Source organism: Didymosphaeria variabile (genome assembly GCF_027946475.1).
Source record: "Didymosphaeria variabile strain IMI 356815 chromosome Unknown scaffold_4, whole genome shotgun sequence".
NCBI lineage: Eukaryota > Fungi > Ascomycota > Dothideomycetes > Pleosporales > Didymosphaeriaceae > Didymosphaeria > Didymosphaeria variabile.
The window spans coordinates 2,548,376-2,575,805 of record NW_026611623.1 but is presented as its reverse complement, the minus strand read 5'-3'; the positions used below and the strand labels follow the sequence as shown (position 1 = coordinate 2,575,805).

General features: G+C 51.6%; 9 protein-coding genes and 1 non-coding gene across 10 annotated transcripts; 5 read left to right on the top strand and 5 right to left on the bottom strand.

Moving 5' to 3' along the window:
* Positions 1-8: 8 nt before the first annotated feature.
* N0V89_005758 (uncharacterized protein) lies at positions 9-1,569 on the top strand (the record flags this gene model as incomplete). Its single annotated transcript, XM_056214532.1, has 3 exons — positions 9-345; positions 446-670; positions 965-1,569. The coding sequence occupies 3 exons, from the start codon at positions 9-11 to the stop codon at positions 1,567-1,569; spliced, it is 1,167 nt and encodes a 388-aa protein (XP_056071799.1).
* Positions 1,570-3,472: 1,903 nt separating this feature from the next.
* Positions 3,473-4,199, bottom strand: N0V89_005757 (uncharacterized protein; the record flags this gene model as incomplete). The annotated part of the gene is made up of 3 exons (XM_056214531.1): positions 3,473-3,672; positions 3,727-4,032; positions 4,124-4,199. 3 exons carry the CDS (start codon positions 4,197-4,199, stop codon positions 3,473-3,475), a joined length of 582 nt encoding a protein of 193 aa, XP_056071798.1.
* Positions 4,200-5,218: 1,019 nt separating this feature from the next.
* On the bottom strand, positions 5,219-6,942 carry N0V89_005756 (uncharacterized protein; the record flags this gene model as incomplete). Its single annotated transcript, XM_056214530.1, has 2 exons — positions 5,219-6,729; positions 6,780-6,942. The coding sequence occupies 2 exons, from the start codon at positions 6,940-6,942 to the stop codon at positions 5,219-5,221; spliced, it is 1,674 nt and encodes a 557-aa protein (XP_056071797.1).
* A 1,405-nt stretch (positions 6,943-8,347) lies between these two features.
* On the top strand, positions 8,348-10,096 carry ORC2 (Origin recognition complex subunit 2; the record flags this gene model as incomplete). Its single annotated transcript, XM_056214529.1, has 1 exon — positions 8,348-10,096. The coding sequence occupies one exon, from the start codon at positions 8,348-8,350 to the stop codon at positions 10,094-10,096; it is 1,749 nt and encodes a 582-aa protein (XP_056071796.1).
* A 2,633-nt stretch (positions 10,097-12,729) lies between these two features.
* N0V89_005754 (uncharacterized protein) lies at positions 12,730-13,716 on the bottom strand (the record flags this gene model as incomplete). Its single annotated transcript, XM_056214528.1, has 1 exon — positions 12,730-13,716. One exon carries the CDS (start codon positions 13,714-13,716, stop codon positions 12,730-12,732), a length of 987 nt encoding a protein of 328 aa, XP_056071795.1.
* A 423-nt stretch (positions 13,717-14,139) lies between these two features.
* mrpl7 (54S ribosomal protein L7, mitochondrial) lies at positions 14,140-15,291 on the bottom strand (the record flags this gene model as incomplete). Its single annotated transcript, XM_056214527.1, has 3 exons — positions 14,140-14,263; positions 14,313-15,002; positions 15,053-15,291. The coding sequence occupies 3 exons, from the start codon at positions 15,289-15,291 to the stop codon at positions 14,140-14,142; spliced, it is 1,053 nt and encodes a 350-aa protein (XP_056071794.1).
* A 448-nt stretch (positions 15,292-15,739) lies between these two features.
* N0V89_005752 (uncharacterized protein) lies at positions 15,740-18,463 on the top strand (the record flags this gene model as incomplete). The annotated part of the gene is made up of 3 exons (XM_056214526.1): positions 15,740-15,820; positions 16,073-16,165; positions 16,217-18,463. 3 exons carry the CDS (start codon positions 15,740-15,742, stop codon positions 18,461-18,463), a joined length of 2,421 nt encoding a protein of 806 aa, XP_056071793.1.
* A 537-nt stretch (positions 18,464-19,000) lies between these two features.
* Positions 19,001-19,101, top strand: N0V89_005751. Its single transcript has one exon. It is a non-coding gene; the product is annotated as a tRNA-Gly (tRNA).
* Positions 19,102-20,750: 1,649 nt separating this feature from the next.
* N0V89_005750 (uncharacterized protein) lies at positions 20,751-22,818 on the bottom strand (the record flags this gene model as incomplete). The annotated part of the gene is made up of 3 exons (XM_056214525.1): positions 20,751-21,737; positions 21,791-21,895; positions 22,015-22,818. The coding sequence occupies 3 exons, from the start codon at positions 22,816-22,818 to the stop codon at positions 20,751-20,753; spliced, it is 1,896 nt and encodes a 631-aa protein (XP_056071792.1).
* A 3,089-nt stretch (positions 22,819-25,907) lies between these two features.
* N0V89_005749 (uncharacterized protein) lies at positions 25,908-27,152 on the top strand (the record flags this gene model as incomplete). Its single annotated transcript, XM_056214524.1, has 6 exons — positions 25,908-26,012; positions 26,061-26,155; positions 26,220-26,294; positions 26,348-26,669; positions 26,734-26,831; positions 27,005-27,152. 6 exons carry the CDS (start codon positions 25,908-25,910, stop codon positions 27,150-27,152), a joined length of 843 nt encoding a protein of 280 aa, XP_056071791.1.
* Positions 27,153-27,430: the final 278 nt, after the last annotated feature.

The following is a 27,430-nucleotide window of genomic DNA, read 5'->3' as shown; positions in this document are numbered from 1 at the left end:
ATAGCAATATGGCGGCTTTTCTTAATCTTCCTGCCGAACTCGTAGATACTATCTTCGAGCGAGTGTCGTTCCATGATCTTGCCGCTCTGAGCCTCGTGAGCAAGAAGCTGCATGAATTCGCAACGCCGCAGCTTTACTTGTACATTGACCTCAGCATCTATCGAGGGAGCCCGCGCCCTATAATTCACCTTACTCGGAGCATTTTCAACAACCCTGAGCTTACGAAGCATGTTAAATCCGTGCGTTTGCGCGATGGCGATGAGAAGATTCAAAAACTTTACAGAGGATACTCTTACGACGAAAGTGTTCCTAAGGTCTCTCCCCCGCGACCGACAGACGAGGATGGCAAGTATTGCCCGGGTGCGAAGTCGATATGTCTTAGGCATTAACACTTCGTACTATCCCCACTTTTCTGACTTAACTGACTTCGTACCTGCGCGTTTAGGCATGCCAGAATTTATTGAATTCATTAAGAAGACCGGTCTATCGTATGCCCATCTTTGGATAGATAAATTGCGTATAGCCGACTTGAACGCTTTTGTCGCACTACTACTTTCACGCTTGCCTGACCTTAAGAGCTTTCGCATTGGATACGCAGCAGTCGTACCCTACGTTGAGAGCTCAGGTCAAAGGAACCCCCCAAACATCGCAGGCGAGAACCAGTTTCTCGGTAAACTATTCCAGTCCGCTGTCTTCAACAAATCTGATCATGGACTTTCTCAGTTCCAATAATTGCAAGAGATATCATTTCCTGGACCAATAAGCATTAATCCTGGCAAGAATCCCGACTTTTGTAATCCCTGTGATATGGTGGCTCTTCTTAGTCTTCCATCAATACGCAGTATCCGGGGCTGGTGTTGGAACCCCAGCTCGTTACCTTGGCCTATAGACCCGCCAGATCCAGTTCACCTCACGTCACTGGCTCTATCTTACATCCATATCGACTTCTTATCACAGATCTTAGTAAGGACGCACGCTCTTAAAACCCTATGCTGGAAGTGGAAATGGATACAGGATACTCATCCCCTGAACACCGATACGATTGATCTTAATAGATTTGTCGAAGCGGTGCAACCCATCAGGGATACTCTCGAGGACCTCACTATTGGTTTTGAATTCGATGACATGTCTTGGGGTGGTATTGAACCCGGAATGATGAAAGCCTTGGGAACTTTGCACGGCCTCGAAGGCTTCGCCAACATCAGGCGATTCCAGGCCCCTCTCGGGGTATTGCTCCCTGACTGGGACTGGGATGCCGGGGCAGATCCGACCAGACGACTAGAAGACAGCTTGCCTCGCAACGTTGAGGTAGTGACGGTCACGGATGCGTTCACGTCAGATTATTACGCATACGACGAATATGAGGAATTGGACTTCGTCCGAGCATGGCTACTCGAGACTGCATCGACGAGGACGCCACGGCTTAAGGAGGTGTGTTATTATCTTGATCGCAATGCTTCCGAGTTTGAGGAAAAGAATTACGAACCGATTAAGCAAATCTTTGAGGGAACGAATGTGAGATATAGGATTATCAAGGCGAGGGACGAGAAGCCGTGGGAAGCCGTGTGAAGAAAGCCGGCGAACGTGAAGGGGGTCATGTACGTTGTTGATACAAAACCATAAATTGCAAATGGCCTAGGTTCGACTTTTGAGTACGCTTAGCTGATGCCCTGATGTACCGACACGAAGGGGCCTGGATCTTGCCGTACGGAGGTGGTGAGAAGCTCTCTGTTATATCATACATTCATTTACCTTTACCTTTAAAGTACTTATTCATCGTGTTAGACTCATTCTTCCATAGGATGAATATCTTGTTAAAGGCCAATTACCTTACAGTGCTGGGCGAACAGCCTTAGTATAGCTGATCGTATTATTATCGTGTGGGGCGAGAAACCGTACTATAGTACTATGGTGAAAGTAGTAGTACAGTCGGCGTGTATATTGCTTGCTCTGGGGCAACATAGTGTCCTGGAAATCTCGACGTGAAAATCGTACTGTTTCGCGCTCTTGAACATGTCTTCGTGTCCATCTTTGCAAATCTGGCCGAGCTGTACATCTAAGATTGTATTAGCAGGTACTGTCCAGTGCGCCATGAACACCAGGCGTGGGCCCAGTTTTAGCCTCGCTGCTGGCTTTCCAGGAAGCACATCTTCGGGGCCTGCTTTAGCAAGCTGCCAGTCAAGTTCATCGCCGACTTTACTGCCAGTGTTCTTGTAATAGGTCAGAAATTTGGGTTTGTTTTTGGTCCCAGTGGGCACGGCACCTGTGAGGTTGCTAAACCACAATAAGATGTGGAAGAACAAGAAGGGGAGAATCTGCTAGAAACAACGCTCATCAAGTTCAAAAGTATACGATCCTGCGCTAAAAGGGAGGTATGCTGTATTATCCCAGGATAGGTAATCCTTGGCGCCAGGTGTTTTTAAGGGTCATATATGTACAAATCCACAATGTACAATACATACGACCATAGGACACTGAGAACTAGGCTTCCCGTCCGCTCAGCCATATATAAGCAGTGTACCGGCGGATTAGTAGTTGCGTGGGTGACCAGCAGCGAATACCCGCTGTTGTATGTTTTTGCGAGGAGATGATTTTTGGCCCTTACTTGAAGTAGTGTGGTGCCGTGGAGCGTGGAGAGCCCTCCGGGCTGAAAGGGAACCCCAGATCCAGCTTTTTTGTAGCCATTACAGTATTTTCTGATTCTCCTCATTCTACTCATGAACGGTTCGATAGATAATCCCGTGATGCAGACCATTTCTGATAAGCCCAAGTAACAAACGGATGTGGGCGAAGTAAGAGATGAAAGCCATCACGAGATTTAATTCCACTGGAAACAAGGGCGGAGCTCAAAGTCGTGTCGAGGAATTGATGTATCCTCACTATCGTCTCATTACATGCAGACTGGAGTGGTGATGTTGTGAATCACGATAGCCAAGTCGCTTCGTTTTGCAGCTGTATACGCAAGCGTACAGCATCCCTGCAACGTTCACTAGGTGCGCAAGAGTCAACAAAAGTCACGCGAGCCACGTTATATAAGCATGCTGTGAACAAACAGAATATCATTGGGGAAGGGGGTATCTTGTGTAATTACATCATCTCAGCTTTCCTTCCAAACAACAACCACGGTGGAAATGTCATTCCGTAACCTCCTTCTTTTGCTGCCCTAATCACCATGGACACTGTACATCTAGCTCATGATTTTCGTGTATTGATGGTGGGATGGATGACGGGGGTGTAAGGAAAAGGTTGAGCTGTCCTGACAAAAGCGCATCTCTCGTTCCATGTTGCGGCCGTGTTCCTAAGAAAATGCTTTTCCACCTCTTCTTCGACAACGCTAGAAATATTAAAGCACGTCGTAAGCATGTGTGGGCGGGTCCAACTATACGCTGACGCAGCGAACGACTTCTAGAATATGTACAATGGAGTCATGCACGTTGCTTACCCCGCCCCCACCTTAAGTCTGGGATACGTTTCAAAAGATACCCATTCTGGGGCCCCAGGTATTCTGGTCTGGCACGGATTTTGGGTTCACGACGACTTGGTAGGGGAACGGGTTCGCGTCGGTGGTCGTAATCGGCGGGATGTGGTCTTTGTCGCGGTTGACGATGGTGATGATTTTGTGTGCGGCTTTCTCGAGGGATTTGGTCATGGCACGGCGGACTTTAAGGACGTCTGTAGTACTGGTCAGCGTATGTCGTTGTTTATGTAGGAAGGAGGATGGCGCACCAGTCTCTGTGCGCGGCGTTGCAAGCGTCACGTCCAGCGTCCACTGCTCCCAGCACACATCCTCGTCGGCCTTGCCAAAGAAATACGTCTTTCTCCGCCTCTTCTCAAAGAACTGCACGACCAGCTGCCCGCGACCCCTCTGCTGGTGTGTGCTCTCAATGGCGCGCACAAGCGCAATGGTCCGCTGGTCGATGAGCGTCTCAAGGTCGACGTCGTCGATGGCGGGGAGGGTGAGGTCGAGCAGGTCTCTCGTAAGCGGCGATATGGACGTGAAGTATCTGTGGAAGAAGATGGTGTGCAGGATTGCTGGTCAGAAAGCGTCAGCATGCAAAACACTAGGTAGCGCAAGTTGGGCAGCGATAGGAGCAAGGTGCGGATGGGGAGGGTGCAAACACACCTTTCACGACATCCTTGACGCAGGCCAGGTCGGCGAAGATGTCCAGATGGTACTCTGGCCGCCGTCGGGGTTCCATGGTCGCATCTGCCCTCGACAAGAAATCTTCGAGTGTAGCTATGAGCCCCGCCTCGCCCGCGCGGCCGCGCTGGGATAAAGCCGCACGGGTTCCGAGTTTCAGCGCGAAGCTGGCTTCGTCGGCCCTTGCAGAGCGAGCCGCTGGTCAGAGACGCGTCTTTCTGAAACTGCTGTCTTGTCGGTAGGAATGTGTGGCTGGTACGGGGGGAATGGTGGTGCTGAAGTGCAAGTGCCGTGCTGAGTTTGGTTCTTGTGGCGGCGGAGCGCGGGGCTTGCAGGCTTTTGACGGAGACGGACGAAGCCCCGATAAACAAGCCGCCGCCTTGGTGAGATCATCAAAGCGCCTGACAAAGCCAAGTAAGCTGTATCGACGTGCCCGCAGCATCACGCTGTTGCTGTTGCGAGTCACCCTGCGCTCTGCTGATGACGCCGATTCTGAGACAGGCGCGCGCATGACGCCGCCCTTGGGAGCCCGTGATGGCTACGGGCTCTACCATCAGGCCGGGGCTGTTGACTGAAGGCGTTCTGGGTGGCGGCGTGTGTCGCTTGTCGCCGGCCGCGCTGCCTTTGCCTTCGACGCGGTGCTGTGGCCTTACCACAAGGCTGAATGGGGCAGCCGTTCATGAACGTGCATGGCCTGGATCCACAAGGACCGTGTAACATCGCGATCCATGAACACCATCATACACGCCATGAACAGGGACGCTGGGCAGTGAGGGTGGTGTATAGACACCTCACGCTGCGAGCCCCGCAGTTACCCTCTGATATCCTCCGCGGGCGCCTAGGTGAGAATCACGCATGGTTGGCTCTAATACATCCCGGGGTTACACGGCGTATGATTACGCTTTGGAGAGACCGAACAATCACGGATACTTCATATGCTCGCATCGGTACATTCGTGCGTGTACCATTCTTGTTCCTTGACTCGATCAGCCGTCTGTCGACCTTCGAGTGATGCCAAATCCAATTAGTCTATACCCTCCTGCATCCGTATCTGAGCGCTGCCGCGCCCTTCCAACCCTACGCCATCTGCGCATTCGTATGTGTCACCACATCCTTCTCATCCCCATCCGCCTGCGCCTCCTTGATTTGCCCTGCCTCGTCATCACTGTCGTGGAAACCATATTGGCGCGCCATGGCCGCGATACCATGGTCGTCAAGCATAGGCAGCTCCTTTGCAGCGCGAACATAGGTCATGTTTTCCAAGAACCCCTTTGCAAATATGAGATCGATCTCTTCCAGACTGCGTTGCTTTGTCTCTGGGTAGAAGATGTAAATGAGGGGGAAAAAGCCTGCATTGATGCACGCGAAGACAAGGTACGTCCCCCATTTTATATTGTCGATCATGATAGGCGTTATCATGACCACCATAAAGTTGAAAAGCCAATTGGTACAGGTCGAAACTGCGTTCGCCTTCGCTCGCGTCTTGACCGGGTTGACTTCAGCGGGGTATAGCCACGGCAACGGAAGCCATGTCGCGCCGAAGAAGGCGATGTAGGTGAATAAACCGACGGCGGCGCCCTTGGCTGCAGACGGGGTCCCCGGTATGAGGCAGGCCATAACGAGCAGCATGGACAGGCATTGGCCGATCGTGCCAATAAGGAAAAGCTTGCGTCGTCCGGTCCGCTCAATGATGAACCAAGAGACTGTCGCAAAGATACTGTAGACGATCATATTGACGCCACCGAGCAGGAGAGACAATTGTTTCGTCTCGCCTATCGAGTTCTCGAAGAGAAGGGGGAAAAAGTAGATGACGGCGTTGCAACCGCCTACTTGTTGGAAAAGCTGGGAGGACGCGCCGAGCATCATGCGCCTAAAGTGTTGCGTTTTCCCGCCTGTGAAAAGAGCACTGAAAGGTGTGATACCTCCGTGGTGGCCAGACGCTCGGATACTGTCTACGATGATGGTTATTTGCAGTGTAGTCTCCTCGTGGTCGGTAGGCAGGCCACGAAGAGCAGCAATGACTTTAGTTGCATCGTCCGAACGATCCTTCGTGAGAAGCCATCGGGGACTCTCCGGTAGCCAGATCGGAACGATCAGTACGACCAATCCAAATACGATCTGGAAGGCGATAGGGAAGCGCCATGTAAGATCGTCAGGCCCATACTGGCAACCAAAATCGACCCAGTAAGCAATAAGAGTACCGAAGGCAATGATACCACCCTGTATGCATATCAAAAGTCCACGGTTCTTGGTGCTTGAACATTCAGCTTGGTAAGTAGGGATTGTTGACGTATTCATCCCGTTTCCAACGCCAGTGACCACGCGGCCGATGATGAATTGTGCTGTGGCCTTGTGTCCTTTCATAGCCGTGACCTGAATTATCACTCCCAGGATCATGGTCGCAGCACCAATGATCATGCCTCGGCGACGTCCTAAGAAATCGCCCCCGAGCAGAACAGTGATAGCTCCAAGGAGGCACCCAATCTCGTAAATAGCCGTCACGAAACCTTGCCATGTAGCATCGTTCTTCGTCTCCGGGAAGTAATCATTGAAAGGATCCGCCGCAATGATTCCGCTCATGACACCCTCTTCGCGTGTGGTCAGTCGTCATCTGGACTTCACGTGGCGTAACACTTACGGTCATAGCCGAATAGCAAGAAACCAGTTGTACATACGATCGATACAAGCACTCGTAAACCTCGGCCAGAGAAACCTAGGAAGCTCGGTATCTTGGCGTTGGAAACCTCATTGGTTTCTCTTGCAGCAGCCTCAAGGGGCTTGTTGGGATCGTCTGAAGCCATATCGTCGCTTCTAAATCCGGACAGTCGAAATAGAATAAACTAGCACAGGTACCACAAAACGAGGGGGACGAACAGTGGAGTTGGCGTTACATGTGTGGGGGGCGCTCAGGGTTTTATCTGCTCGTCCAGTCCACCCCGGCAGCTGTTGCGCCAACATGGTTGGGACATGGCACGCATGTCCTCCATGCAAGTCCCGCAGATTATATCCGACGCAGTGGTATCACCGCAAATTTCAAAGATGGTGCAATTCCCAAGACGTCATTGGGGGTGAGGTCGACCGGAGGACTCCACACGGGGTATAGTGGATCCGGGGACAATTGCTGGAGGTTAGCGTTGTGGTAAGATCAGGCGGCATTCACCACGTTTGCGAGACCTGACAGGTTGTAAAGCAAGCTTGTCTTCGGCATTCCCGTTTGGTTCGACGATTTTTGAGCCGCACCCCGGTCAAGACTGGGGTGACGGGAGGGGCTGCTGATCTTAGGGCGAAGCGAACGCCAATGACGTTGCTTTGTGTTGCCGCCGCTGCTTGACCGAACCTTTGCAATCATGCGGGGATCTGGGGAAGGTGTGGGAATAGCAGCTAGTTAGAAAGCTTAGCTCGAGGGTTCGAAAGCGAGACGCACGCCGATCTAGCACTCGACCGTTTTCTGCGTCCAGATACATACACTCCTTAACAACTGCTGAAGAAAACTCCAACATCAGATCGCCAACGTCACATGCTTTGCTGCGTTCTCCATAATCAGGAGCGGCGTCTTGAGTGCTGCTTGAGTACGTCGCCAGGCTGGGAAGGTGGTTCGGCCGCGGTCTGCGGCTATAGCTGCCGCACCTTTGCATGCCGTGAGCCTCGGCATCTTGCCATGGTGAATGTATCGTGCGAAGTACCGCCGAGTACTGCCGATTGCGACTTGTCACAAGTCATGGACGATCGTCGTCAGGCAAGAAACTATCACGGCATGTGAATGTGTAGTGCGGTCATTGACCTGCAGGGCCTCGAGAAGATTTGCTGGTGAAGATTGCTGGAGGTGTGGAATGCTCGTGATTGTCGTGAGGCGTATGTGCATGTTTATGGCACGAGCGTGGGAAGACGGAGCATGGTGGGTGGGAATCGTGAGTGCGGACCGATACCGCGCTTCCTCTCAGCACCATCACTGTCAGCAACAACCTTCGCCAATTCACCACCATTCCTATGAATACTGTTCCCCATGAATGCTGCACACGCATGCACGTACTGCATTCGTCATGAAGATTACGGCTTGTTCAATGTTCATCGCTCGGGCCTATGCACATGTCGAAGGCTGGACCAAACCCGCGCCAAGCTTGATCGGTATAACGAAACACCGACCTCGACGCGACGCGACATCGAGAATCTTCAACTTCGCGCTAGCATCAACGTTTCAGACGCGACATGGTGAGCGCCAAACGAAAGAGAGACGAGCAAGATGTCGAGAATACGAGCCCACGAAAGTTACGAACGCAGACAGTGGAGGACGATCGCGTGAGCGAGCTTGAGGCGCAAACGCCGTCAAGACGAGGCAGGGGGCTTGTACAAGAAAATGGAACACCACGGTCCATCTTGAAGCAGTCCGGACTTAGAACCGAGTTCGGTGCTACACCTAGATCCAATCGCCGCCTCCTGTTCGCGACGCCCACGAAAGCAGCAAGCGACGAAACTCCAAGTGGCACGCCGACCATTGTTCGCAACGCCGACCGCAGCGCCCGTCGCAAGAGTAACCGCAAGCTGATCGATCGTACCATTAATGGGCCAGATAGCGAGGATGAGGCGTTGGACGAGGAGGATATGCTGGCACAACAGATCTTGAGTGAAGAAGAGCATGGCCAGGATGAAGAACAAGACACAGAAGCTGGTGCTCAGGAAGCTGTTCCCGTGCCGGAGACACCGTCGAAACGGCCGCGAGGACGACCGAAAGGCACCGGGAAGAATCAATTGGCAGCAAAGGCGAGAAAGGAACGTGAGCCCACACCGCCCAATGAGCTACCAGCCCACGAGGTATACTTTTGGCAGAACCGTCCTGGAGGCACCAAAACTTCCAACAACACCCTACCTTCGCACACTCTCTTGAATCATGATGAGTACTTCGACACAATGCAATCGTATGCGGATCGCCACAAACCGGAGAAAGACTTTCTGCTGGAGCTGCACAGTCGAGCGTACGACCAATGGATATTTGAGCTGGAAGAAGGCTTCAACATCTGCCTCTACGGTTACGGCTCAAAGCGAGCCATCACTGACGAGTTCACGGCACGAATTTATCAACATCTCCTGGACCAAGCACCCTACAGGGGAACCAAGAAGACACCTAAGATCGCGGTCATCAACGGCTACACGCCAGGTGTAATACTGAAAGACATCCTCACGACTGTTGCATCTGCTGCCATTCCTAAGAGTGGAAAGCTGCCTAACCAGCCTGCTTCACTGTTAAATTACATTTTGGATCATCTATCCCGAAACCCACCACCACATCCTCTTTTGATCGTGATCAATTCGATTGATTCGGCAAATCTACGAAAGCATCCAACACCGGCGATGTTAGCCTTGTTAGCGGCACATCCCTCAATTAATCTCGTTTGCACAGCGGACACGCCGAACTTCCCCTTACTATGGGATGTGGGTTTAAGGGCGCAGTATAAATTTCTCTTCCACGACGCCACAACATTCGCCACGTACAATGTCGAGATAGACACAGTGGAGACTGTGAATGAACTTCTTGGACGCAGCGGGAGAAGGATTGGTGGACGCGATGGCGTTGGTTTCGTTTTGAAATCTTTGCCCGAGCACGCAAGAGCACTGTTTCGCATCATTGTCACTGAGCAGCTCGCCTTGGCGTACATGGAAGATGAGGAGCAAGCCGAGGATGAGGAACTCGCTGCCACGTCGAAAAGCAAGAGGAATGGGCCGCGTGCCGCGCCCGAAGCTACGCAGGGAGTGGAGTATCGCACACTATATCACAAAGCCAGGGATGAGTTTGTTTGTACGAGCGAAGTTGCTTTTAGAACCCTCCTGAAGGAGTTCCATGATCACCAGATGATAGAGAGCAGAAAAGATTCGATGGGTACGGAGAGGTTAGTGGTGCCTTTCCGCCAAGAAGAACTGGAGACGTTGGTCGAAGAACTGGCCGGTGGAGACGCGTTCTAATTGCATATACTCTCTCAAAGCACATGTTAACCTGAATGATGCACGGATCCAAAATCCCGTTATCTTCACCTTGTCGAGCCCCATTCCAACGTTACACCCCCACTCGAGCGGCGCGTTTAACATTCCTCGGGTGCAACAAACGCGCGCTACAAGCCAAAGGTGACACGACCAAGAGGCCGCAACGGAATGATGATAGGTTTTGAAGCCGATACATGAATCAGTTCCTAAACGACTCTTTGTTGTGGCACGAGTGGCTCATTGTTAAATCTCCATCATGCGACTCTACACCCTCATTTCCCCAGTGCTCGTAGCGTCCTGTCACGCCTCTGCCAGGCCCCAGGATGACGAAGTTCAAGACCCGTCCACTACCACTATCACCAATCCTGCATCACTAGCTTGTGCGACCGGAGAAGCTAGATTGTAGGTCCGCACGAACTTTCGACGCAGTTCTGGCTGACGCCGAGATAGGAAATGGGGTTCATGCTCCGCATCCATCTCCAGAGAGATCGACAAGTGCAGAGGCGATGACTTGGGCTGTGCATGTAGCCATGCGAACGTTGGGTTCAAGTATGCCTTCTATTCCCTTTACTCCTCCCCCTATTGCCCATCTTCAACATGCTCCTTCGCCTACTCTAGGCCTTTTGCAAAAGTAACGCCCCTAACAGTAGCACAGCTGTCTAGCATACTACTGCCCGTCACACACAAACCCACTCTGCGAAGCCTCTCTCGCTCTTCACAGCCTCTGCGCCCTCGCCAACGGGCCCATCCCCAATCTCACAGGTATCACGTGCCCCACAGGTGTGCCCGACCTACTTGCCAGCTACATTCCATCTGGGGTACGCGATTTCACCCCGTCCGTGCTCCCGGGGCTTATGCCGTCAAATATCAACAATGATATTCCTACTGAAATCCTTTTCTGGAACGGGCCGAATGACGCAGCTAGGAACGGCACGACGCGTAGAGGTTTGGAGGGAAGCGGAGGGATACCGAGTGCGACCGCGAGGGACAGCGGGATCGGGAACAAGACTGGGAGGGTGGAGACTTTTGAGAGGGTGCTGGTGGCGGGCATTGTGGTGAGTGTTGCTGTGGGTGGGCTGTCTGCATGGCTATAGACGAGGCAATTGATGGGTTTTTTTGATACAGTGTGGAGGCAGTTCCAGCTAATGATAAAAGACACCATTAGCAAAGAGAAATAGATTGCCGTGGCAATTGTAGAGAGCACAAGTATAATCATACTCCAAGTACGTACGCCAACACGTAAGAGATGAATTTTGAGGGGAAAAAAAGAAAAACACTTCGCTGCAACATGCGCGTCTCTGGAGGTGTGATATAAAATTAATTTATCAATTACTTATAAGCAACTACCATCATAAATGCTTATCGAGTGGACGCAAATGATCAGCGCAAAAATGTGTTAAATTCAAGGTGCTTCCCAGCATAACGCAATCGCCATCGTGCTTCGCAGACCGCTGAGGACTGCGACGTGCAGAAGCCGGGAGACGGTCATCTTGTGATTGCTCCTGCCTACGTGTTCGTTCTCTGAGCGAAGTCAGTCTGGCTCAAAACAGCTGTAATGCCTTCTGCGTGGCCCAGCCAAGCAAGAAAGGGATGCTTCTCTGACGAACAGAGATCAACCCGATGGGTACTTAGTATGTTGCTGAAGGTTAAGCTGAATCTGGAGCATTCTGGAGAGAACGTCTGAAGTCGGGTACGAGGTATGCGCTTGCTGCGAGACAGTGGCGTTTGGGAGGGGGCATAAATAATTGTGACGCTCCGGTGGCAGTGTCAGCCTTCCAAGGTTTTGAGAAGGGGCCTCCGAAATCTGGTGCTTAAGAGTGATATCGGTGCTCTCGCAAGACTTTGGCTCAGTCCCTGCGGGAGATGGCTGCTTTTATTTCCTGCCCTAGTTACATTGTTGTGGTCGAGTGGAAAACAGCCATAACTCTCAAGGTCGTTCGAATTGATGGATTCTCCCTCATCTCTTGATCTAACTCCGCATCGCAAGGAGCAGCGAGATCAGTCAGGATGGCAATAAGTTGGAGAACTGAAGTATGATCTAGCCGATAAGGAGCAAACAGGCGTAGGATTATTGACCGCAAGCCATACATAGAGCTCGTACTTAATCCGAGTTCGCTCATGGTGTTCATGCCTAACGTTGAAGCCCAGCATCTACTCTCCTTCCTCCGAATTTCAGTTTTGAAATTCGGTCAGGAGAAGCATCGTAAATCTCTTAGCACTGATCCGCTCTTTGTAGGAAGTTAATTCTGTTAAACGTATGATCAAGGTAAATGTATACTTGCCGAGTTGAGCGAAAGTGAAATGGCCCATATGCAGCGCAATCATACATGGTGAGTAGCGGATCGGGCTCAAGGCACCCGTGTCCTTCCTAGCTATAGAACTTCACTGATCTTTGTCAGTTCACTGACGGTTCTTGAAGGCTATCAATGAATCCTGGTCTTGACCACCAATCAGACCGCTCAATTCCATTGCTGTCCAGTCGCGCATCCATATCGCACTCGAGTACAACAAGTTGACCAAATGCAGACGTCTAGAAGGTGACTCAACTAATAGATTCAACAGTGTAAGCAAAATATTTGCAAACATCTCAAGGCTACACTACGAAATAGAAGATACTAGACCAAGATTGGCGGCGCAACCCGCCTACACCTCTTGATATTTCCATTTCTCTTCGCCTTCTCTGCGGTCTTCCTCCGTTCCATCGCCTTCTCTGCGGTCTTCCTCCGTTCCATCGCCTTCTCTAGCCTTATTCTCCTCCGCTCCACACACTCCGGCACCCCGCAAGCACACCTCTTCTTAGTTGTCAAACCATAATACTGTTCCCCGTAATCAACACTAAGTTCCTTCCCCCTCGGTATATCTTTGATCGCCTCCACCGCCATGATCCTCGTGTTCCCCACCCGCATGATGCGAAACACACAGTCCGCCGCGCAAGAATGGTTGATAAACCTTGTCCAATTCCCTTTGTGCTCGCCATCAATGTAAATACTCGGTGTTGGCTCGAGCGGCGTGTGCGGTGAAATGTCGCCAATCTCAATCTCCATAAGGTAGTCACTCTTGCTGCCGTCCATGGATGCAAGCGTTTTGAGTTCGCCTGCGTACCAGCCCAGGATAGCCCCCTGGCGAAACGCGTGCCTGGTGTATACGCCGATACCTCGATGCTCCGTCTTGCGCAACTCGAAGTGTTTCTCCCAGTCGGAGGTGGCGGCTTTCCAGGCGGCGAGGGTGTGTGTGCAATCCAAATCCTCACAGATGTTGCCATTGTAGCAGGTGTCGCCGACGCAGTCGGTGTTTTCGGAGCCGGTGGCGAATACAAGGTCGTCGATTTGCTGGGGTGGCCAGACGCCGCCCACGGGGAATGTCTTGGGGTAGGCTTCGTGGTGGAACTCGGAAGGAGCGAAGCTGTAGTTGTTTACTTGCTCAGGGATGCTGTTGTTGGAGTTGACAAGGCGAGAGACGCCGTCGGAGGCACTGTACCAGAAGAAGCGGTCTCTACTGCGAGTGCGCCTGATCTTGAGTGAGCCGCGACGAGGGCTGGAGCGACGTTTGGTGACTCCGGTGGGTCTCGCAAGGTTGTTATATGTGGTAGCTGGAATGCCCATCTTGTAGCAAAAGCTGATGTACGAGGCAAGTAGAACGAAGCAGAGGAAATGGTGTAAAGTTGAGGTTAATTGTGGACAAATTCAGCTTGGAGGAAACATATTGAAAAGTTGGGGTTGAAAGTGCTCAATTTTTTAGATGGAAGAGCTTGCTTTTTATGGAAGGCACAATTGCAAAGGGGGTAGCACTGAGGCTTGCACGCGGAAAGAATGCCAGTGTCCAGGAGAGATGAACGGCATTGTCTGATGATGCAGAATGGAACAAGATCTAATAATATAGACAAAGACGGGAAGAAAAACAATCCAAACAATAAAAAGCTTGCTTATCAACCTCTTTCTTTGTTGCTGCGTTCGCGCGCAGCCCTGTGTCCATTATACACGGTTGTCTTACATTGTTTACATGTTTGTACAGGCGATGATGCTTATCTAGTCGTTCAGCTTTCCATAGAACGGCAAGCCGATGGCTTGGAGCAGCAGGCGTGCGTCCTTGTTGTTCGTGGCGTCGGTGTGGATGGTGATGTGCATACCCGGAATCATTTTGGGTGGGTAACTTTTGGAGATTAGCTTGGTATAGTATTGTGCACTCAAGTTCGACTCACGCGTCATAGTTGACCTCGATCTCAGGGAAGAGGGTGACCTGAGCGGGGGTGAGACCGAAGCTCATGTTGCCTGCTCCATCACCAGATGAGCCTGGGACGCCCTTCCATTCTTTGATTCGTGGAAGTACTACATCCACAAGCTTCGCCAAAAAATGGTGCGCGTCCTCGCGCTCCATGTGGGATGTCACAGCCACATATTTGCCCTCACGAAGTCCCCAGCCAACCACGTTGTGTCTGGCCTTGTGCGCCGTCGCCCGAACGTTGCTAACTGCCTGTAATATCATGCCGGCAACGTGCAAATACGCGCTATTCTCTTGGGCCTCGGGCACCATAGAGTGCACGGTGATCTTGGTAATCTTCGGAACATTGCGAAATGTTCTGGGTTCATTCAATAATCGCAGTTCCTCACCACGTCCTCGCGGCCCCCTCAGTGGTCTGTTCTTGAAGTAAGGCGAATCGCCAGACCACTGCCGTAGTCGGTTCTCCACTTTTGGCGGCCTGTATCCCGGCGGATAGTGTTGGTATGTGAGTGTGAGGATATCGGCGGCAATCGTGCTTTGGTATGTCTGTTCCAATCGAGGTAGGCTGAAAGGACCAGGCTGGAATTCACGCGACACGGGATCCGATGCGGGTGGAGGCTGATGCGGATGGAGTGGACCGCGGTAGTACTTGGGCGGGCGGTATTGGTACCTAGATAGTGTCAACTCTTGCTCATGATTTTGACATTGAGTGTGTAGTACCTGCTTGCCGGAAGCTGCTTCTTGCCCTGGCGCCTTAGTCTGCTACGCGCTATCGGGTCGAAGTTCTGGACGAGATCTTTCGATGGAGGCGGCACGGCAAAGGAGGACGAGTCTTCGACTTCCTGGAGGGCTCCCGCGGAGGCATTGCGGCGGAGGGAGGGTCGGACGGCGTGCACAGCAGGCCGCACCTCTCTGCAGAGACCGGATACCGTCCGAAACGGCAACTCGCGTAGAGCCATGGGCGATGCTGATGGGCTGTATGCGCTTGCGATGGAATGAGGTCTCGCAGGAAATCTTTCGCGATGGGGTCCGCGTCCTGGGCTGCAGGGATGTGACGGATCCTTGGCTCCACCCACCCAATCGTGGCAAGGCAGGAACAAACCCCACCACGATTGCGGGACGCTGCTGCCCTTTACACCTTCCGGGTACAGCGACGATCCATGGACGCGACCGCGACAAACAAGAAGCCGCTGCCCGGCGCCCTCGCCTCTTCGCTCTGTCCGCCGTAACCAGACTCTCACTCGACTTTGGTGCAGCTCGGCCTCGTGTCACGTCCGCCGCATTCACCTCGGCCGCTTTGCCCAGCGCGAGCCCAGCGCGTCGTCGTCATCGCTGCCTGAACCTCTCCTGGAGCCGCATATTCGACCCTTGCGCTTGCTGTATGGGTATTCCCTCCAGCAACCAACCATGAACGGTGTCTCGCGTTTCCTCAGCCGGCGCGACAAGCACCAGCACGAGAAACGTTCGCTGAAGCACCCGCTCGGCAAAGTACGTCCATCTTCTGCTTCTTCTTCTTCGTATTCTTCGCAATATCTCCTATCATCCGCCGGTAATGGTTTGCGCGACGGGTCAAGCCACCACCGGCACAATTCTACCTGTCTCGAGCAGCTGTCCTCAGCTTGGAGGTGCATTGTAGACGGCAGCGCCCATTTCATAGCTTCCAAACATTTCCCCTCACATACAATCCCCTGCTATGCTCCAGTATCGATCAACGCCTCCTCTGACTTTTTGACTTTCCAGTCACGGCAAGCTCTGCCCACAGTCTCACCCGAACTCTACAAAGTATTCACGAACGACGAGAAGCCCGCGGACAAGGATGCCGAGAAGACGAAGGTGCGTACTTGTATACGTGTGGAATTATCCTTTTTAGTCTGACGGACCAAGACCCTTCTCCAGCGCCTACAGGCTGCTGGAATCACTACGATGCATGAGGAGCAAGTCGATTATGCCCTCGCGTGGTCCCCTGACAACCTCGACGAAGCGTACGATCTGCTCGTCCTCGCCAACGAATCCCTCGAGGGCGAACTGAAAGAATTCAATGCCGATACCACAATGCTCGGTGCCATAAATCGGAATATGGTGACTTGTTATTTGGATGCACTCCTGTTCGCCATGTTCGCTCGGATGGATAGTTTCGAGGCGATGCTATACGACGAGTTCAATGACGAACCGAGAAAGAAGCTCGCGGCCATTCTCCGACTGTGGGTGAACTTTTTGCGGACGGGTAGGCTCATTAGAGTTGACTTCACGAAGCGTCTGCAGGACGCATTGGCACAGTGTGGCTGGGAAGAAGCGGCCGAGGTTCGCCAGCAGGACGCTTCTGAAGCATTCACCTTCATCACTGGCGCGTTGGAACTGCCTCTGCTGACCCTGAAGATGGACATATATCACACTGGGCGGGAGGATAGGGAGGACGATCACAAATTCGTTAACGAACGACTTTTGGAAGTGGCTATCCCAGAAGAGAATGAGGCGGACAAAGGCGTGACCCTTGAAGACTGCCTTGAAAACTATTTCAACAATCGGATCGAAGTCAAGCGATATTTGCAACGCCAAAACACCCTACCTTTCGTTCAGACAGCAATCCAGGGTAGCGAGAAGAAGGAGACCATGCATATCGAAACAGTTGAGCTATCTGGACCAGATACGCCGCTAGTGGCCACGCCCACCACGTTCGGCCCACCATCACCTGTCTCACCTGTTCGACCATTATCCGGACGCCGAAGGGGAGATAGCATATTCACTGAGCGATATAACATCCACGGTACACCAAAGGAATACAGTCGATTCGATGAGAAGAAACACCTGGAAGAAATGCTAGACAAGAGCTCCTCCGGGCGGCCGCGGTCAGCGTCCCTCCTTAGGAAAGAAGTCATGATGCCCGCCTGGCAGTTCTTCAGCCTCATCCCTTGGTACACAGATAACGTCCCCAAGACAGATGCTCAAGTAGCCGCGCACTTTTCTTCCAAGCGACCTGTTCTTGGTATCTGTCTCAAACGCTACACGATGCTGCCTAATGGCACACCAAAACGACTCAACACCTATGTTGATATACCTTTAGAGATCGGTTTACCACATTTCATTTCAGATGAACGCATGGAGGAGGGGCCGCTTTTTGGAAACTTCAAGCTGGTGCTTCAGTCGGTTGTCTGTCATCGGGGGGTTTCGGTCGACTCAGGCCACTACGTGTCACTAATACGTGCGAACAAGCCGCCTTACCGGAAGCGTCCCAGTACGTCACATACAGAGAAAGACGTTGAAGAAGATTCTTGGCTACGCTTCGACGATCTGTCAAATCCGCGCGTAGTGGATATTGATATCCAGAACGCGCTACGGGAGGAGTCTCCATATCTGCTATTCTACCAGGTACAACCGATAGACGAAGAGCTTGCATCGAGGGGTGATCCTCCCAGTTACGACGAAGTCCAGTCCGTAACACTCTCTACGGCGCCTTCCAAGGAGACGCTCAGCTCCGAGCCTGACGCTATGACTGACGCTACAACTACCGACGCCGACATTGGAGAGTGGGAGAAGGTCAGCTCAGTTGAAGCACTTTCGTCCATCGTGGGCTCCACTACGGATGCCGAGGTTCCGGGACGCAACAGCATGTCAAGTAATCGTCGGAGCAGTGTCGCCATCGAAGATCTCGACAGCAGTACATCTAATATCGCACGGGGGCGGCCACCGCCTACACCAGATGAGCAACGAACGAGTTTCTTGTCTGCATCCCGGCGTAACTCGAAAGCTTGGTTATCCGGTAGCAAGAGTCGCCCTACTAGCGAGAGCGGCGAAAATCGACTATCGATGACATTGTCCAGACTCACCGGCAGAGGCAGTAAAGACAAACTCGTAGCTACGGATAATGGCTCGGAAGACCCGGTCATCGTTGTGAATGAGGCTCCTCTAACCGCGGAAAGTACACAGACGATCAAAGCTCAGGCTCAAGCCCATCCTCGACCTCCTGCCAGTCCAGGTAGGCTGAACAAGGACGCTGGCGTATCTCGTAGTAAGAGCAAAAAGCATTTCAGGAGCAAAAGCCGAGAACCGGTCTCGCCTGGAACGGATGGTGTGCAAGTTAAGGGCAAGCACAAGGCAAAGGATCGGCCTGAGCGCGAGTGTATTATTATGTGAGAGCCCCGCTTTGAGCGTTCTCACACGAGTATTTATTTAGCATTGGGAGCGATGGCGTTCTGCATACGTATATACAAGTCTTGGGACGATTAATGTGATGTTTCGGCTGGTGTGCTAACGCGGCTTGCTTACGCGCAGCAATGACCAGTGAGGGCATGTTAGATAGATGAGATACCCTACACTGGAATTGATATGTGGATACGCTGGCGACTTGCGCCGCCTATGCCTTACGTCCTCGATTGCGTCAAGGTCTCTGTACGCATATTGCGGTGTTGCTAGCTGTCTAAGAAACAGTTGTGAAGCTGATCTTTGGGGCGACGAGGAATTGGTGTGAAACATCCTTGTGTTTTAGCCCTGGAGGTCATCTATTCACGTGATTAATTTTCCGCTAGCCCTCGCTAACTTACTAGGATGCCCACATTCATAATCCCAACATCTTCCATCGAATGGCATATGTAACAAGGAAACCATGATTGGGATATTGATTTTAGTATATATTCGAAAATTCCGAGCGAATTGTACATGATTCAGCAACATGCATCGGTGGTTTAGTGGTAAAATTAGCCGTTGCCATTGATCAGGAATTCCTCCTGATTAATAGATTCGGCTAGCCCCGGGTTCGATTCCCGGCCGATGCATTTTTTAGTCCTCATGCGTCTGTCGCATTCTCCAGCGATTGCAAGTGGATCCAGGAACGGTGCGTGGGTGCGATGTTGAAGCATCGGGAGCGCGCAGTCGAAGTTTTACGGTGGATTGGACATTTTTTTTATTCTCTAGTGTGCATGGAGCATGCATCAACATACACAGTGGCCGACACAAAATATTGAACTACTATGGTATTCAGCGTAAACCCCTCTCAAAACTAACCTCTACCCAACAAACTTCAAGTTGACTCAACACATTTGATTCCGCGATACATGGACTTCCCTCCGTACTCTTAGCGGGGTGACTTTCATACCATACTCGTAGGTAGCTACGGTCTCTCGGGACGTTTCATCCTTGGCGAGACTGGTGGCTTCAGATCGTAACAAGTAATCCCGTCATTGTAATTTTCCTTCGTCTGACGTACCCACAACGACCGGGGATGAGAATATCTATGAGACTATATCCTGAGGTCTTGTGGTTGGACGGGCGGCGAGAAGAGGAGTCGGGATGACGGTACGGGAGCGTTCGGTCTGGATGGAGAGGGTGATGGCATGCCAAGGTATGATCGGAGCAATAGAGATGCAGAAACGAGGTAAGGCGTTTCGGTAATATCCCTGCAAAACAGAATTGGACTGTCCACAAACTATCCAATTCTCAGAACAATGTCGACGTACTTGATGTTCGATAAGAGAGGCCATCGCTGCAGGATACTTCTTGCGTACAGCTTTTCGACACATTTCTTGCTATCGGTGCTTTGCGAAAAGAATGTCCCCACCCTACCATAGTACGGTTTCCCATTTTTGTTAAGTGTATTATATATCTACTCTACTATTAGTTCACTTACGTTGGTACGCCTGTTTTAACAGCTTAGTACCCTATTTTGACGTCTACCACTACCAAATCTAGCTATTCAACAAGATCTAGCCAGTAAAATGGTGATTGTATTATACATTTGACATAATTTGGGGATTTGTACCACGGTAGGGTGGGGGCATTCTATTCGCAAACGATAATAATGGACCTGTAGAATTGCCCAAGTTAAGCCACTGGAAGAGAACGAATGCAAAGTACACACCATGCTCCTTTCATTGTACACCTGAACGAGAACGGGTATGAGATAAGAGAGGATTCTTTCGATGGAGCTTTCGAAGACGTGAAGTACTGCACTTAAAATGACACGTGCATGCGCTGTGGGGTACATGGTACTATAAGGCTGCTATTGGCCAGGCGCATAAGGATTTTTGGAAGGCGGCTTGTGTATTGAACAAGACTGTCTACGTTCAATGTAATCGCTCGTTCAATTGTCTTGAAATTTCCACGCATTGTTGAAAGCTGGTAAAGGGCACGGCTTCAAACGTTATACCACCCACTGGGGGTAGATGCATCACCAGAGCAGAGAGCAGACAAAAAAGATGATTTGCATGGTCTTTGCAGACGAAGATTGTGCGATTTTGTCGATTGACATCGATTGTTTAGTATACAACGTATGACCCAAAATAACTCGTACGCCTCGAAATCCATAGCCACCATATTCCAAACAAGTACAAAGACCTCAAACCTAGAGAACTGAATATGGTAATAAAGTAAACAAATGTGTCAAATTATTGACATTTTGCAACAACCGCCGCCCGGCAGTGAGCGCTTAAGCAGTAAACCACATGCTGCGCTTACCCACAGAAGCCACTGGGGCAGGAGTAATCTCGGCACGTTCCACGTTGCGTCTGGTGCTAGGACGAGCGCGAGAGGTGGCGCTTTGACGGGCCTTGGGTGTGGTGGTTGAAATAGGTTCTTCTTCTGTAGCAGTGGGCTCAGGATCACCGAGTGAGACTTCGAGCGTGGCCTCAGCTGTGGCCTCAGCTGTGGCTGAAGACTCAGCAGTCGCCGTGGACTCATCCTCTTCTGTGGTTTCCTCCTCATCAATCGGCTCCTCTTCCTCATCAACGGGCTCTTCCTCCTCGTCAACGGTTTCCTCATCTTCGCTATCGGTAGATTCTTCTTCTTCTTCTTCATCGACAGGTTCTTCTTCTTCCTCATCGATAGGTTCCTCTTCTTCCTCCTCATCCACTGGCTCCTCTTCCTCATCTGCGGGCTCTTCATCCTCTCCATCAATTGGCTCTTCTTCATCATCTTCCTCATCTGCGGGCTCTTCATCCTCATCTGCGGGCTCTTCATCCTCATCTGCGGGCTCTTCATCCTCATCTGCGGGCTCTTCATCCTCATCTGCGGGCTCTTCATCCTCTTCCTCGCCTGTGGGCTCTTCCTCTTCCTCTTCCTCCTCTTCAGGCTCATCTGTCGCGGCCGGCTCAGAGTCCTCTGTCTTGGTAGGTGTAGCTTTGCTTGTCTTCGACGGCGTAGCACTTGCGGTCGCAGAGGCAGAAACCTCAGTGGTTGTCGTGGGCTCAGGCTCTTCTGAATCCTCTTCGGCCCTCTGTTCACGTTCGTCATTATCCTGCTGCTCTTTCTCAGGGTTCTCCTTCCACTCCTTGAGCTTTGCCTCCAATACCGTAGCGCCATCTTCTCCCTTTTTGTAGCTGATGCACTTGTTCTCATTCTTGGACCACGCGACACCCTTCACAGTTCCTGCCTCATGATAAGACCAAGTTCGCCCGCTCGAAAGCTCGAGCTCAATCTGCAAAACGTTAGGGTTTCACTCATGCCAAAGATGAAACGAGACTGACTGACCGTGCTGCCATAATCCAAGTCGTATTTGCCGCTGAAAGCCAATGCCTCGCAGTAAATGGCCTCGCCCTTGGGGATCTTGCCGCTCACCGAAAACAAGAGATCCACCTATGTCAGAAGTGTTAGTCTACTGTATCCTAGAGTGAACTGGGTAAACTCGCTGTGTCTGAACCTTCCTCAGTGTTCTCATAGGTGTTCGTGGTCTCCCAGTGGAATTCAGTGGAGACACTTCCACCCAAGCCTATCGCCGGTAGTCCAAAATCAATGCTGGCGCCGACGGAGCCACCAAACGTCTTGGACGAGGTCCTTGTGGTCGACCAGCTCCTCGTCTTGCTGATTGTCCTATCGTACTGGTATGTCTGGTTTTCGCCAGTCCAGTTCTCCTGCGTATATGAGTCGATGGATTCAGGTTTCTGGTTTTTGAGCGCCTCGTTGGCGCCGTTGATGCTATCGCCGTTGGGGGCGAAGTCCTTGACATCCCGGTTCTTGATGGCAGAATCCATCATTAGGAAGCCAAGTGCGTCAATGCTGCCTCCTTGTCTACCATAGGCGCCCATGATAATGCCTGCGCCATTGACAACAGGACTGTCGTAGCCTTGAGTGTTGGGCGGGACAGTACCAACCCTCCACGCGTCCCTGTTGCTGATCTTGATCTCAATGGCAGCTACTCGCCTCACATCGGATCTGCCGTTGGGCCACATGGTTATGGACTCAACCGTGTCTACTGTCGTGTCCCACGTAAGCCAGTCCTTCTTTTCTCCAGTCATCTTGCCGTACAATTCTGGAGCGACTCCGTTCGTGTATTGGAACTCAACAGCATTGACGCTGTCACCGTTTGCCCAACCTTGTATACCGTTGATGGCGGCACCGTCCTTCCACTTAGTAGCACACCATTCTCCGCCAGTGTCATAGCCAACGGGGTTTGAATTCCAGGGTCCACCACCGTCGCAATCGCCAACGGCTTGCGTGCATCCGATAAAAGTCGTAATGGCAGCAATGGCCGAAAGCGTCGGCTTTTGGGTTAACTTCATGGTAGCGGCGTGGTTTTGTGTTCAATCGGCAGAAATTATAGAGAATGGAAGATAAAGTTACTACTGGAGTAAAGAACGAAAGCCAGGATTCCTGGGAAAAAAGAGTGGATTACGACAAAGGCCGTAAAGAAACGAGTGTGAAAGACAGAAGTAACCAGCTTGTTGGGGAAGGTCGTACCTCGGGCGCCCATAGTTCGTCTTATACCTGCCATAGACACCATCGTTCTGGATTCTTACGGTCGATGGGGCTGTTCCGCTGAAGCTTCAGCCCTACAAAGCCAATTTCCGAAATACTTCTTGGCTTTCCATTGTGGGAACGTGGTGTTACGGAGCCAAGCAACGAATGAGGACCTGCGTAGTGCTGACGAGAAGTGGGGGCGAGGCTACGTGCCAAGAGTCCGTCGCTGGTCGCTGTTCCGCCATGCTCCCCGACCAATCGAAAAGCCCGACGCCAACCACCGGAGGCCTATTTGATTCCTCTATCAACCGGTCACTGACGAATGCCTTGTCGCGAGACACGCACTTCGTATACGGGTGGCGTTGCCGAAGCGCAAGCAGACACACCCATGCCCCTAATGTACCTAGGGACCTTAGGTAATCACTGCCTACCGGAGGCACCAATTCCCCGCTGCTGTGTATTTTTGTATTTCTTGTCGCCTATTTCTACTGGTGTTATTCGCCCCATACGGATTCCTCAGAGCCGCATAATGGAATTATGTTAGCTGCAAGAGCCTGGGCCAGATGCAAACCAACGAATCCCCGAGCATGTTGCATATACATGCGCCGACCTCTGATGGAAGCTGTAAATTACTTAGAGGTTTCTAGAACGGTAAGACACAGGGGCGGGGGAGTGGCGCAAGCGTCGCCTACCGCGTATTGTATATCAACATGCAAAGTGTCGTAAATTTTGGAAAAGAAAAAGGAGTGTACAAATTTCGTCGATTCAAAAGTACGCGGGGCCGTCGAACGCCTCGTCTTACTCTTGTCCTGTGCAGCCAGTGCGTGCATCAATAATGCTGAGGCGTTGGCAGGCTAATCGGTGAACCAAGATCTACGAGGAACTGAGATATATTGACACGAAATCCCCAGTGACCCTCGAGAAGCCTGTCAAAAACCTTTTCTTTACTGTCAATTCCGCAACTAGGCCTATCTGCAGTGGATGAGAACGCACTCGACGCGGGGATCAAAGGTGTCGTAGATGTCGAGACTGTTTTTCGAGTCTGAATCTATGAAAGCGTGAAAGAGGACGAAAGTCTTGAGGCTAGAGTAGATGAAGCCATGGCTGTTGGAGCCGTGGTCCACACGAGTGATGTCGACACGGAGATAGACGATGTCGTAAACGTGAAGTCTGTGCTTGGGGTCGATGAATTCGTGAATGAGGAGAACACTCTCTACGCTGGCATATACGAAGCTGGCAGCGATGACAGGGAGTACAATGCTTGATCTAACGGTCTTATAGACGTGGACATGATGCGAGGATAGTAGGGTCGATGCTGAAATGGACAAAGCGGCGGACGCTCAGAGTAGGCTTGATGCTGAAACATTAGCGTACCCAAACTGGAGTGGAGATGCGCGTCACGAGCTGACCCCCGGGTCTTATCCGAAGCATGGAATACCGCAGGAACACAGGAAGGTCAATATACTGTGTAAGTGCGTTAGCGAGGAGCAGTCGGGCGGACTGGTGGTTCGAGTTGGGATTTGGCAACGCCTAATTAGACGTAGGAACCGCTGGTGCTAAAGTAGCCCCTCGCCGATCACGTAGTCCGGCCCTGCAATAGTGTATCGACCAACACCCACAGCGATCCTCTTACGGCAGCTCCCACCTACACATTTCAAACCTTCAGTAGAGAATTGAATAACTGACAATCCTGAGGTGACAGCGCTGACTCATTCCCCCGAACCCGAATAATTTAGCGGGCAAGCGCACCAACCCCGTCTTGACCTATTGTGCAAGAGGCTCTAATCCTGAGAAGCCGAAACACTTTGCAACATAAGAACGACAAAGATTGTGTGACTGCACCAGTATGAGCCAAGATCATGTGACACTGCTTTTCTGTGCGTGGAGTCGGGCCTTCGCGGTCACGAAGATCGAACAACGCATGGACATCGCTCCAGAAGACTCATTGGGACCAGCTCTTATACGACAGCACTCTGCATCAAGTAGGACTGCCTATTTATAGTAGTTTACGCAAAGGATGTCTATGGTGTGTCTAGAGGTGAGGAATTCGAGCAAGGATAAGAAAGCCCCGCGCACCAGGCACCATATGAGGATATATCAGGAGTGGCTTAGAGCCGCAGGCTTGAATATGGATACCCGTTGTTCCGTGATCGGTGGGCATGTTTGACGTCGTCGGCTCCGCTTCTTTATTGCGAATAGGGATTAGGCTTATGAAGTGTTGAGGTCACCAGCTTCCGTGGCAATCCAGCCTGGACATCGCATTCAAGGTCATAGTCGAAACTGTCCGCACCGTATAAAGTGGAGATACAGAGTGCCCAATGTGCAATATGCCAGCCGCATTAGCGTTTGTCAGACATAGTTCACCAGGTCGCACACACCACAGGTGAAGCAACGAGCTTGTCAATGGGAAGACAGACGTAGAGATAACCATTGGCCTTGCAAAGCTGATTCGTGCACTAGCCCTGAGATGGCGAAGTTGAACGGCTAGAATACTTACGTCTTCACGCAGGAAGTCGGCAAGAATCGTTGGGTTTACGTGCGACTGGCTTTTGGGCCTCATTTCCCTTTCCGGCAGGGCCAACAACCGCTCCTTCCCCGCAAACCCTCACTTCGCGCTCGGGCCTTCGCGCTCTGCCTTCACCTCGATCCATAATAGTCTTGATTCCTTTATATACCCCGCTGCCCATTACGCCCTCGAACCTATTTTCTTCGACTTCCCAACCCTTCTACACACATTCGTTATCATACACAATACACAGATCAGCCGTTTTGGCCACTGACTATGATGAATCTACTTCGTCTCCTTGCAGCCGTCTCCGTCGGCACCGCCGCTGTATTGCTGCGGGATGTTGACGTGACGGGCAACATGGAGGTCTCCGATAGACTGACCGGCACTCCCGCAGCTGCTACAATGTCTACTTTGACTGGCGCCGTTGTTGATCCAACAAACATCGAGCGCTCCACATATGGCTTGGCCGAAGCGTCCTTGTTGCGCCCTAGAGGCAAAGGCGATGTCGTAAGTGACCAAGGGTACACAGTTGTTCAGGGCAGCTAATTAGATTAGATCGAGATCTACCTTCGGAAGGGTCTCAAGGGCCAGTACTACCATTACACAGCGGCGAACACTGACGACCGTGTTTGCCGCACCGTTCTACGCCTGTAAGCTCCCAGCCTGCGCATGAAGCCTAGGTTTCTCAATTGCAATGCTGATGATGCCGTACAGGGTTGGTGAACACTTTCTCTCAGTTCGACAAAAGCGCCCCGACGGGCATGGCCACGTTAGGTGCCATTACTTCGCGTGAGTATCTTAACTTACTGTATGTACAGCAGCAGTTGTGCTCATGACTTTAGGGAGCCGGATTGCGGGAACAGTTTTGGTGAACTGACAAAAGTGGACCTTTGGGAACAGCCAGATCTCGAAAAGGAGCCTCGTACTGTAGGCAATGATGTGGTTGGAAATTGGAAAGATACAATTGGCAGTGTGCAATGCTTCTGGATCCGCGAGCGAGATATTGGCAAACAAGGGACCGGAAAAGCTGGCACCTTCCTCGAGCCGATAAATGCACAAGAAGGTGTTCCCGAGACATCCAACGAACCAGCACTTTCCAACCGAACCCCTATTGAGAAGGAACTGGAGATTCGTGGTCCATCCACTCATGACAATGATCGCTTGGTGAGTGCAGCGTCTTAGATTTCAAAGCGGCTTTCGCAGCTGGAAAGCTTACCCACGACTGCAGACCGAAGTCTACAACGATGCACAATACCGTGGAAGCCCCATTGCTTGGGCTACTCAGCGGGATGCTGAGCGAGAGTATTGTATTCCGGTGAAATATCCGTAGGTGACCTGCCTGGCATCCGTAATCTATCTGTCTGACGCTTCGAATAGAAAAGATACCATAGTCCGATCTATCAAGCAACACAAGGACAGCGAAGACGCGTGGTTTGTCTGCTGGTATTATGAGTACGTAATTACGGTGTCCAGTCTTGTACCCTACTGACAATTCCAAGCGACGACAATTGCAACAGCCACTTCAATCCGAAAGGAGAATTCCAGGCGTTCTACCTGCAGCGCGACGAGAGCATATACAACTTCTGGAAGCCGGTCAAGAGCATGAAATGCAATTACGCCGACCCAGGCGGCCGGCGCGGTAACTAGACATTTGATCAAGGTGTGGCACAGTGTGACGACAAGATAGCGCGTGAAGCATCCGGTGCGAGATGGATTGGCCATTACAACGACAGCGTCCGGAGCACGCGATGCGAGTCTGTCAAGTTGCTTCTAATTTGGCCAAGCTGCGGCCCTATACAAGGATTCGAGAGCTCTATATGATTAGAGGGAAATGCGAGAATTGTGTGCTATCGAGTGATCGATTAGGTTCCCACCTCGCGTCTTTCATTTATCGGTGCTTCTTGAAAAGAATGTGCCGCCTCCCA